Here is an 11,777-nt window from a genome sequence, read left to right on the forward strand (position 1 = left end):
TGGAGCATGCTGAGAGGACCACATGGAAGACCGCAGTCTTTGAGCTACCGTGGTCCCCATCCATTACTCCAGAAGTTGACTGTAGCCCATTAGCTGGCCCTTCCCTGTTTCAGAAGAGTGTTCTGCAAGTGCGGTGTTGACTTTTAGTTGTCCTTGGCTTTTAAATGGCCTCGCAGGAGTGATAACCTGATTTGAGAAGCAAGATGACTAGGCTAAAATGGAGCATCCTTATTAAGCAGAAATTAGCTGAATCAAATTGGCCGAACAAGCCCCATGTGCAAAGCAACCGTCGATGCCTCTCAGTCAGTAGCTGGCTCAGTAATGGGTTTCTAGAGCGAAAAGGAAGACCTCCAGGTTATTAGGGACAGACTTGCACTTTCTTTGTTAATAATGAGAGAGGGGGAGAGAGAGGGAGAAGGAGAGAGAGAGAGAGAAGGCAGCCAAAGACTGCTTGACAATTCTCTTCTGGGGGAAAGGGGAAGTGCCTTCTAGTTGTTTCATTGCAATTTCGCTTCCAGCAGGATGTCATTTGGTGAGCAGCCGAGACCTGCGATGTACTCTGGATTCTGAGCTGTCAGATGCATTAGAAGCCCTGAGATGTGCACTTTGCAAAAGGGTAAATGCTAGCGGGGAGCTGCAAAACCCCAGCCCAGTTCTAAAAGTCAAGGCAAGCCGGCCTTCTGCTGACGGTGCAGGTGGCAAAAAAGGCCATTTCTGAATCTGCAGGTTGCCAAGATACCCTTCAACAGACAGAATGCTTGCAGACTTACATTAGATGGATAAGTCTGGGTTTCAGGGAGAGACAAAACTTTTTCATGGAAATACAGCAGGGCTGTGTGTATGCAGTGATTTGCACAAAATGCGGTGTGTCAAATGACATACAAAAACTCAGTTTGCTTTTTTGAAAATGATAAAAGAAAAATCCATAAAACTCACTTCTTCTGGCTACACAGAAATGGTGGGCATGGCTAACTGAAACTACAGAAGGCAGGAAGCCAGCAGAAAAAGCTTTCCAGTGGGTGATGTAGCTCCTTGCTCCCAGTGGTGCAGTTAAGACAATTTTAGACTCTGCACTTAATGTTCTTACAAAGGGTGGTAATCCTCAGATGGTAATACAGTGGTACCTCGGGTTACAGACACTTCAGGTTACAGACGCTTCAGGTTACAGACTCTGCTAACCCAGAAATAGTACCTCGGGTTAAGAACTTTGCTTCAGGATGAGAACAGAAATCGTGCTCCGGCGGCGCAGCAGTAGTGGGAGGCCCCATTAGCTAAAGTGGTGCTTCAGGTTAAGAACAGTTTCAGGTTAAGAACGGACCCCCGGAACGAATTAAGTTCTTAACCCGAGGTACCACTGTATATGTTTCTTCACTTACCGGTACTACAAGCTGCTCCTGCTACATTTGGGGCCCTCCTGCCTATCTAGCTGAGTTCTGGACTTCTGCCCCAAAGCCTGGCCCTGGTGCATATATCTTAGTCTTCATTGCCAAATGAAATGAAGCCTTTATTAGTGCGCCGAGAGCTCATTTTATGGCATACTGTGAAACGTGGGGTTTGCATTGGCAAAAAACGTTGCAGGGGGGCATTTGCCGGTGTTTAGCACTATTTTCAAGTGAATTGGACGATGTCAGGTTTTGGGCAAAACTGTGACGCTGCGGGTTAGGGCGCCAAGGGCTCATTTTCACAGGGAACTGCAAGTAAATGACTCCAGGTTTTTCCTTGCTTCCCAGTGCCAAAAGGGCTATTCTGGACTTACCAGTTTGCAACCTTTCGGAGCACAAATTGTTTGTAAGTGACTGTGCTCCTGGACAAGGGACCAAACAGCTAGTGTGAAAGTATGCAAACAGAACAGTGAATCTCATGAAAAGAAAAGTTTTTAAGATGCGGAACAGAGGAAGCGGAAATAAACCGAAGCTCAGCTGGTCAAGGCTGTTTTAGAGGCATCCAAAGAAGAACTAATTAGAATAAGGTGACATAATGAAGACAAAGTTCCTAGCTTACTACTTCCCAGTAAAATAGCAGCTGTGGGTTACTGAAAAGGATGTCAATTTCAACGGCTTATTAAGATGGATGAAGGAGAGCAAAAAAAAGGTGCAGTGGGAGGTTTTGTGCAGGAAGGTGGAGAGGGATGCAAATGAAAGCAGCTGGAAGACTGATTCAGAGAGTATGAAGAGGGTAGCATTTGGGGGAATAAGTGAATCCTTTTAAGTAGGAAGGAACAGTGGTGCAGTCAATACAGGACTTTGGTCCAGGGTCTCAAATAAAAGAATGAGCAGGAGGCAGCAGGGACGGTTTAACTACATCTTGATATAAGTGATGGCATGGGCATTAATCATCTAAAGACCATTAAGTCCAAAGTCTAAAATTACTTAACTGCACCACTCAGCAAGAAGAAGAACATGAACACAGTCATTTAAGGTGAACTACAAAGTTAAAAGGGAAGCCTGCCTAAATAGTGCAAGAGGAAAAGTAAATCAGGCAATCAAAACTCAGGCAATTAAATCAGCTAAAGCACAATCCTATGCACGCTTTCCTGGAAGTAAACCTCATCTAACACAGGCTGGGACTGACTTCTGAGGGAACTTACATAGCATTGCAGCAGACTTTCAGACAGCCTTAGCATGGAAAAACGATAAGTAATTCATATCAGAGTTATTGCTGCCACTGAGACACAGAGAATATGAGAAATAACATAAATGAATAAAACCAAGAGAGACAAATGAGGTGATGATCAAGCTGGGTTTTAGTTGCGACTGGAATACACTGATTGGTGGAAGATTTGAAAGCTGCTTTTTTCTCAGTTCAAGTCCCAGAAAGGCCAGTTGCTGCCATATCCCAGTTCCCACTGTCTCCAAGATCGCAGGCAGCGCTCCCCACCTGCTCACAGCATTTCCTCAAGGAAAGCCCCTTACTTTTCCAGCACAGGCCAAAGGAGTGAATATCCTCCAGCTTGATGGCCACACAGAAAGTCCCGTTGGCTTTACACTGCTATTTGACAAACCATGGAATCAGTGGTATAAGTGGGAGTCTCTGACAGACACAAATCATCGAGCTGACAGCGTGTCAGGCCTACTGTATTTTGAAATGAGCGCCTCAGTACCTAAGGCACCCTTGGCCATGTATGTACAAGGCAGGAAACCCAATGTGATGCGAAAGCAAAGAACCAGAAAACCCAGTTTTGAAACATGCAGTCAGAAAACATTAATGCCAAAGGAGAGCTGGAAAGGCAGAACATAGCAAGATCAGAATTCACATTCTCTTATGAGATGTTTCTCCCTAGCTTGTGAATGGGGAACAGCAGGGGGAGAAAAGGTTCATACAGTTGTATCTTCACTGTAATAGGTACAGGTGGGAGACTGGCAATGGTTCCTCATATGCAGATATGAAGTATCAATGCATATTTACCCACACCAAATGGCAGCAAGTATACTAATATACTACGGGAGAGAGATTCTTACTAACATGAGAACAAAATGGGTCTTCCAAATGTTATGTCAGCTGGTTTTTAACATTTGTTTTTATTGGTGATTTTAATGAATAGTTGCTATAGTCCAATGTAAACCACTTAGGAGGTTTACATCAATTAAGCAGTATATAAATTCTGGCAATAAAATAATATTGATTATACCACAATTTTCATCTTTTCCAATTAATGAAGTCTTGGAGTCCTGAGGCTCTCTCAAATAACATTAGCTTTTGTACCTTGTGTTCTGACATTAGTGTATCCACACCTTGTGATCGCTCTTAAATTCATCATGCACGTTGAGCTTCTCTGCCACCTTTTAAAATGTGCTCTCCTGTGTATAACCTTCTTTGTCCTTCACCTTCAGCAAAACGATCTGCTGAGACAACTTTGCTCATTTATTGCTTTGGAAATGGCTCAGCCGGCAGCTTCTTTTCTCAGCTTCTCTAAAACTTCATCGGGAGTCACTGGTGCCAAAATCTTCACTACTTTTTCTCGAGATTTGCCTCCCTGTTTTTAATAAAAAAGCAAATAACTTTAAGATGATTTCACACATTAACACCTGCATATTTTGACGACGTTTCTACATGGGACTCCTGGTCATCTCCCATCTAAGTTTCTGACCAAGTTTCTGTGCCTGCTTAGCTACAGCAACGCTACAGCATCAGCTGCTATCAGGCCCTCACTGGACTCCTTAAAGAGTTTGAAAAAGTTATGGACAATATTTAAAGGATCAATTAATGTGAATGATGATAACGAACAGAGAATTGGACTACAAACCCGGTCACTCCTGACCATTAGCCATGCTTGCTGGAGCTGATGGCAGAGAGAATTGTAGAGTCAGAAAGAGTCATGAGGGTCATCTAGTCAAACCCTCTGCTTTGCAGGAATATCAGATGGTCCGTGACAGATGGTCGTCCAACCTTTGTTTAAAGGCCTCCAATGAAGGAGAGTCCACCACCTTCTGAGGGAGTCCATTCTAGTGTCGAACAGCTCTTACTGTCAGAAAGTTCTTCCCGATGTTTAGTTGGAATCTCCCTTCTTCAGTGTTCGAAACTCCCATTGTTCCAGACGTGTTTTGTGACAGGGAATTTCATTAGCACGAGTGCTTTCTGAGCTCTGGGCACAGTCCTGCACCTAAGATTTCAGATTAAAACTGCAGAGTGGAAGGAAAGGAGGAGCTTTTTCTGCCTCCCTACTTCCAGCTACTCTCAGAAGACCCTCTTAAGAATATTAGGGGGGTGGGCAGGGGAAGGACTAGACCATGGGTAGGCAAACTAAGGCCCAGGGGCCAGATCCAGCCCAATCGCCTTCTAAATCCGGCCCACGGATGGTCCGGGAATCAGCGTGTTTTTACATGAGTAGAATGTGTCCTTTTATTTAAAATGCATCTCTGGGTTATTTGTGGGGCATAGGAATTCGTTCCCCCCCCCTTCAAAATATAGTCCGGCCCCCCACAAGGTCTGAGGGACAATGCTGAAAAAGTTTGCTGACCCCTGGACTAGACCATGTGAAAAATGAACATAATATTTCAGCTGCAGTTCATTCATTTTCAGCTTTGAATTCTTGTTATAAAAAAAGCATGCCTAGACATTCCGTTGTTGCACACATAACTTTGGTTTAAGGTGCCATTTAGCTCCTAGCTTTCATATATTAGTTTCTAACATTGCCTTTCTTGTAACTTGAAGCCATTGGTTCGTGTTCTACCCTCCGGAGCAGGAGAAAACAAGCTTGCTCCATCTTCCATGCGACACCCCTTTAGATATTTGAAGGTAGCTATCATATCTCCTCCTCTTCTACGTCCATCAACATCTCTTCCAAGGCCTGTGGTTAGACAGCCATTTCTAGTTCTTCAAGACAACCTTTTGCCGGAATTGGTCCCCTCCTACTTTTTATATCAGTTGGAGCGTTCCCCATGCTGGTAAAATGAAAGTTGGCAAAAGTGACCTGCCACGGTTAATCAGCATGAATAAGTTTCAAGAGCCCCAAATATAACATATTAAAAAGAGAGAGAATGGAATACCTTCTCCAACACAACCTCGCTCTTCTTAACCTCAAGGACCTTAGAGAGGTAGCGACATAGCTCTGCATTGGCCTCCCCTTCGGATGGAGGAGCAGCAATGGCCACACCGACTGCATCTGTCGTCACATCTGCAAGGAGTATTTTAAGGCTTTTATTACTCAGATACTCATTAAGCTTTTTGTGACGTTCAAACCACAAAACGCTTCTTTTGAAACTTTCATATACCATCAACATGAAACTCGCGGGTGAGGTCATCTGGTGATCTGGGGTGAACACACATTGTAAACAACAAGTTGAAGTGCTAAATTGGTGTTGACTGAGATATTAAGATGAGCCCTGCTGAATCAGGCCAAAGGCCCATCTGCTACAGTATCCTGTTCTCACTGTGTTCAAACAGCCAGGAAGCTGACATAAGTGTTCTCTCTACTTGTGTTCCCCAGCAACTGGCATTGACTACAGTTTATAGACTGGATAAGTGCTAATAAGCTTAAAGTTTTACCCAGATAAAACACTAGATGAGTGGAGTTCACCCTGTTTTGGGCCGAATTACACTCCCTGTGAAGAACGTTCCAGTTTTACCAGTTTAGGATGGTTCACTTGCTGTATCCCTATCTAAGCTGAAACAGGCTGACTTCAGTGATCCATGCTCTGGCAGCTTCAAAGTTAGACTACTGCAATGCATTCTACATGGGGCTGTCCTCTGAAGATACTGTATTTTTCGCTCCATAAGACACACCTGACCATAAGATGCACCTAGTTTTTAGAGGGGGAATGCAGGAAAATAAGTATTCTTTAAAGGGAGTGCTGAGCAGAGCCTGTATGCATCCCAGGCTCTGCTCAGAACTCCCTTTCACGAGCTGCGTGGAGCGTCTGTGCAGTGCTTGCAGGCTTTTCCCCGAGGAGGGAGAAGGGCAGCCCATCACTGCATTTGCTCCATAAGACACACAGACATTTCCCCTTACTTTTTAGGAGGGAAAAGGTGCGTCTTATAGAGCGAAAAATACAGTAATCTGGAACCCGCACTTACTTCAGAACAGACCTCCTAAATTACTAACTGGGACTGATGATATTATAGTGGAGATTTGTCTACTGCACTGGAACTTGGTCAATTTACAGACCCAATTCAAAGTACTAGTTTTGACCTTTGAAGTCCTTTACAGCTTGAATCTGGGGTATCTACCCATAAACTGAAGGCATCATCAGAGGTTCTTCTCGGGGTGCCCCACTATGTGAAGTGTGTTGGCTACTAGGGGGAAAACCTATTCAGCAACGGCACCCAATCTTTGAGATGCCTTTGCCAAAGAGGTTAGCCTAGCATCAACTTTAATCCCATTTGGCACCAGGCACAAACATTTTCATTTCCCCAAGCTTTTAAACCATCCTGATTCATTTTGTTTTATCCTAGTTTATGTACAAACCTTTAGTGCTGTTTTATGGATGTGTTGTTTTCATTAGCTTTACATATGTTATCATACAAAAATAATTGAGAATTTTTATTGTGCTTTTCTACCCCCTTTAACACAGCTGTAACAGCTCTAAGACAGCTCACCCTCCCATTCCTTCTTTTCCAATAAATGGAACCTTTTGCATCCAGTACACATCTAAGTTCTAGGAGTTTTCTGCCTCATCCAGGAACCAACCAGGATTTGCACAAAGAAAATTTCCCATAACAAGGAATTAAAAACATTATCCCCTCCAACTTCCAACATACCTGTTACAGCATTTTGTTTGGAGCCAGGTTTGGCATGGACAGAGATGGTAACGGAGCCACTTTTATCTGTTGCCACAGGGCCTGAAGGAACCGAAGACTTTGCTATATCCTTACTCTGTGCTTTTCCCTTAAAACAGAACAGAGAAACACGATGAGCCAGAGAGTGCAGGTAGGGGAAGAAAAGTTGAAAAAGCCTCGTTTTACTTTGTTTTTAATGTAAATATTTTATTGCATAGGTTTTGTTAATTTTTACTGCATTTTTATTGCACAATAAACATTTAAACAGGCTGTATCATTGTGATTTGAATTGCATAATGTCGTTTTAAAAATAAAACATTGCTATAACATATGCTGCCTTGCAAAGTCTGCCTTGAAAGGCAGCTTAAGCATATCAGAAACAACTACGATATTAAGACTGCTGAATCAAGTGGCTTGCAAAAAGTTTCAAAGGCATTCACTCATCTCTGCCAAATGTATCTCCTCCCAGAAGTTCACAAAGACAAGGAGGGCAGGTTTAAAGAAAATAAGTAGCTCTACGTATCCAAACCCCAGGTAATAGGCAGTATAAAGGTAAAGGTAAAGGTATCCCTGCCCGTGCGGGCCAGTCTTGACAGACTCTGGGGTTGGTGCGCCCATCTCACTCAAGAGGCCGGGGGCCAGCGCTGTCCGGAGACACTTCCGGGTCACGTGGCCAGCGTGATAAAGCTGCATCTGGCGAGCCAGCGCAGCACATGGAAACGCCGTTTACCTTCCCGCAAGTAAGAGGTCCCTATTTATCTACTTGCACCGGGGGTGCTTTCGAACTGCTAGGTTGGCAGGCGCTGGGACCGAGCAGCGGGAGCGCACCCCGCCGCGGGGATTCGAACTGCCGACCTTTCGATCGGCAAGCCCTAGGCGCTGAGGCTTTTACCCACAGCTCCACCCGCGTCCCAATAGGCAGTATCCCCGCCCACATAAAAATTCAAACTATCTCCTAATTTCAGTTGCTGACTGGCTGTGAGAACTGGCTTCTGCTATCGTAAGTCTGTTTTGTCTGGTATGTTCCACAAGAACCTTTGTAACCATTTCCAGAGGCGTAGCTGCATCAGTCAGTCACAGCAAAATTAACAAGAGTCCTGTGGAATAACAAACTTTGTTAGCTTTGGTGAACTAGGTTGCACTCCATTAAGACGCATGAAGCATAATCCTCACTTGCAGGTATGTAAAGATGTGGTGGTGAGGGGAGGAAGCTTTAAGAACTGCAGCCAATGGGAAGTGAAAAGCAAAAAGTAGAGTGACAAATCATTAAAAAGTTTATTGGAATGTTACAATTCTGTTAAGTTTTCTGGATCTAACGGAATTGTCCACCACTTTTGGCATTAGCCCTTTTGAGATTTCATTTCCCTCTGACCCAAGCTTCCTGAGCCTCGGCCTTCCAGATGTTTTGAGACTACAATTCCCATCATCCTTGACCACTGGTCCTGCTAGCTAGTGTTCATGGGAGTTGTAGGCCAAAAACATCTGGAATGCCGAGGTTGAGGAAGCCTGCTCTGACCTAACTGCTTACAACTTCTAGACTGTTGCAAGGGATGGGGGAAGAGGGTTCTTGCTCTTATTGATTATATATATATATATATATATATATATATATATATATAATCATTATAATTTGTGGAAATCATTTGATTTGGTTGTGCGCTTTACGCGTTTTATTTACTTATTTCGTTACGTTTGCAGTTATGCGATTTCCCCCCAAATGTTGTAAGCCGCCTTGAGCAGGGCCTTAACTATGGAAAAGCGGCAGACAAATTAGACATGCATGCCCGTATGTGTCTAATGAGCTCATGCCACAATATTATTTATTCGTCTCTAAGGTGCCACGATATTACTCTGTCTAATAATTCTGTGATTCTAAGATAGGGTTGCCATATCTCCAAAAGTGAAAATCAGATCAGAATTGTTGAGCTTTCCCCCCCTGCCCCAAGTTGTTGAGGTGTGTGTGTGTGTGTGTGTGTGTGTGTGTGTGTGTGTGTTTTAGAGGAACCAAAGTCGTCAAACTTTTTTTCCATAAAAGCTACAAGAATTTTTGAGGTGTCAAAAAATGTTATTTATGTATGCCACTACTGCGGCCCGGTTTTGTTAGCCCCAAAATGGATAACGAATGAGGTTCCAACTAAAGAAGAATGGCAACTGAAATTGCCAGAATATGTGCAGCATGCAGACCTAACATACAGGATAAAAGAACAAGGAGAACATACATTTGAAGAAGATTGAAAAATGTTTATTGAATATATGGGGGGGAATGGTGTACACTTGAAAACGTTGGCAGCATTAAGATAAATTCAACAGTGTAAACAAGTTATGATGGATGTAATAATGGAATACTGAACGGTTTAGTTTATGTAAAATATGAAGGGATTTATGGTATGCAAAATGAACCATGTAAAGAGAAGAAGGGAAGTCATTGACATTTTAAGGTTGTTTAAATGAATATTCTAAATTGCAAAGCAGAAAATTTAATAAAAATTATACGCACACATAGACACACAAAAAGAATTTTTGAGTTTTGGAGCTTTTTTAATACGTTTTCAGCACAATTTAACCCCTGTTGCAGGTTTTCCAGGACATTTGTTGTTCTGTGAAATGCCCTGAGATCTCTGGGTCTAGGGTGGGGTATGTACATATATTATTATTATTAATATATATATATTATTTATAGGGACGTGGGTGGTGCTGTGGGTTAAACCACAGAGCCTAGGGCTTGCTGATCAGAAGGTTGACAGTTCGAATCCCCGTGACGGGGTGAGCTCCTGTTGCTCTGTCCCTGCTCCTGCCAACCTAGCAGTTTGAAAGCACAAAGTGCAAGTAGATAAATAGGTACCGCTCCAGCGGGAAGGTAAACGGTGTTTCCGTGCACTGCTCTGGTTCACCAGAAGCAGCTTAGTCATGCTGGCCACATGACCCGGAAGCTGTCTGCAGACAAACGCCGGCTCCCTCGGTCAGTAAAGCAAGATGAGCGCTGCAACCCCAGAGTCGTCCGCGACTGGACCTAATGGTGAGGGGTCCCTTTTCCTATATTATTTATATATACAGTGGTACCTCAGGTTACATATGCTTCAAGTTACATATGCTTCAGATTAAGAACTTTGCTTCAGGATAAGAACAGAAATCGGACGCTGGCGGCGCGGCGGCAGCGGGAGGCTCCATTAGCTAGAGTGGTGCTTTAAGTTAAGAACAGTTTCAGGTTAAGAACGGACCACTGGAAGGAATTAAGTACTTAACCCGAGGTACCACTGTGTGTTGATTTGCCCGGTTTCCAAAAAATAATTCAGGCCTCCAGATAAGACCTTGTTGAGCCGATAATAATGAAATTATAATACAGAAGGGGGAGGTGTGAGGTGGTCGGGGAAATAAGGTTTAAGAAAAAAAAAAGGGATTGAAATTATACCTGTATTTTGTTTGTGTATGTTTGTGTGTTTATGTGTTTTAATGGAAACTTTAATAAATATCATTTTTAAAAAATTAAAAAATAATAATAATTCAGGGCTCCATTTTCAGAGGCGAACTGCAGGACATATCCTGGGAAACCCGGACGTATGGCAGCCCTATGTAAGGCGAGGGTTGCACTAAGCCCTGGGAGGCCACGAAGCTCCCTGCCTCGCTCTCTGCCTAGCCTACCTCACAGGGTTGTTGTGAGGCTTGGGCTGAGGAAGGGGGAGACCCTCGTGCGCCCCCTGGAGGACACGACGTCTTTTACATTTCAACCTTCGGACCCTCAGGGCGGCTAGTCTGGAAGCTCGGAGCCTCCGCGCTCTCCGCCGCCCCCCGACCGACCTTTTTAGGCATGGCGCCGCCTCCGCCTCCGTATCCCCTCAGCCCACCGGCCGCAGCAGCCCAGGGAAGGTTCCGCGAACCCCGACGGGAAGCGAGAAGGGCCAGCCCAGCCATCCCCGCACATCACTTCCGGCAACAGAGCAGCCCGTTCTCCTCGTAGAGCTAAGAAGAAGAAAAAGGCTAGAGTGATAATCAGGCCTTTCGACGGCGGGTTTCTTCGCGCTCTCCATGTGCTGCAGCTGCCCAGATAGAGACAACGGCGGAGTCTGTTCAGACTTTGGTAGGCGAGTGAAAAGGAGGGCATTTCGTGCTGATGCAGAAATGGGCATTCCACCCCCTTCCTCTTATGGAATCGTACAGCTGGAAGAGTCCCGGTGTCATCTAGTCCAACCCTTCAGGGTAAAAGTCCTTTACACGTGGTATGTGCCCAGGTGTGGAAAGAGGACACAGTACCAATATCTAAATATTACGAAATAATAACAATTTATAAATTTATATAGAAATGTATGGGAGCATCTTATATTGCATTTTTTGTATGCATATACATGTACAGTATATGTGTGTGTGTGTGTGTGTGTGTGTGTGTGTGTATATATATCACACATATATCTTTGCTGTTCTTTTTTCTCCCCCTCACTTTTCCTCCCCCCCCCCGTATCGCTTCATTTCTTTTAATTTAAAATACCTCAATAAAATATAAATAAATAAATACCAACAAAGGAAGAATGGCAGATGAAACTAATAGAATGTGTAGAAATGGCAAGGTA

General features: G+C 43.9%; 1 protein-coding gene across 1 annotated transcript; it reads right to left on the reverse strand.

Moving 5' to 3' along the window:
* Positions 1 to 3,499: 3,499 nt before the first annotated feature.
* Positions 3,500 to 11,146, reverse strand: LOC309328895 (UPF0235 protein C15orf40 homolog). Its single transcript, XM_081839378.1, has 4 exons — positions 11,011 to 11,146; positions 7,198 to 7,324; positions 5,487 to 5,614; positions 3,500 to 3,973 (listed from the first exon to the last, which is right to left on the reverse strand). The coding sequence occupies exons 1-4, from the start codon at positions 11,122 to 11,124 to the stop codon at positions 3,881 to 3,883; spliced, it is 462 nt and encodes a 153-aa protein (XP_081695504.1). The 5' UTR covers positions 11,125 to 11,146; the 3' UTR covers positions 3,500 to 3,880.
* Between the last annotated feature and the right edge of the window lie 631 nt (positions 11,147 to 11,777).

Source organism: Podarcis erhardii (assembly GCF_964252035.2).
Source record: "Podarcis erhardii genome assembly, chromosome: 14".
In the NCBI taxonomy this organism is placed as follows: domain Eukaryota; kingdom Metazoa; phylum Chordata; class Lepidosauria; order Squamata; family Lacertidae; genus Podarcis; species Podarcis erhardii.

Bases quoted from the DNA above. Each gene is read 5' to 3' on its own strand.
- LOC309328895 (XM_081839378.1), bottom strand. From the start codon at position 11,124: ATGGCTGGGCTGGCCCTTCTCGCTTCCCGTCGGGGTTCGCGGAACCTT. The intron at 5,615-7,197 runs GTATGTTGGAAG...TACTCCTTGCAG, and splicing joins CAAACAAAATGCTGTAACAG to ATGTGACGACAGATGCAGTC. The intron at 3,974-5,486 runs GTATTCCATTCT...TATTAAAAACAG, and splicing joins GCGAGGTTGTGTTGGAGAAG to GGAGGCAAATCTCGAGAAAA.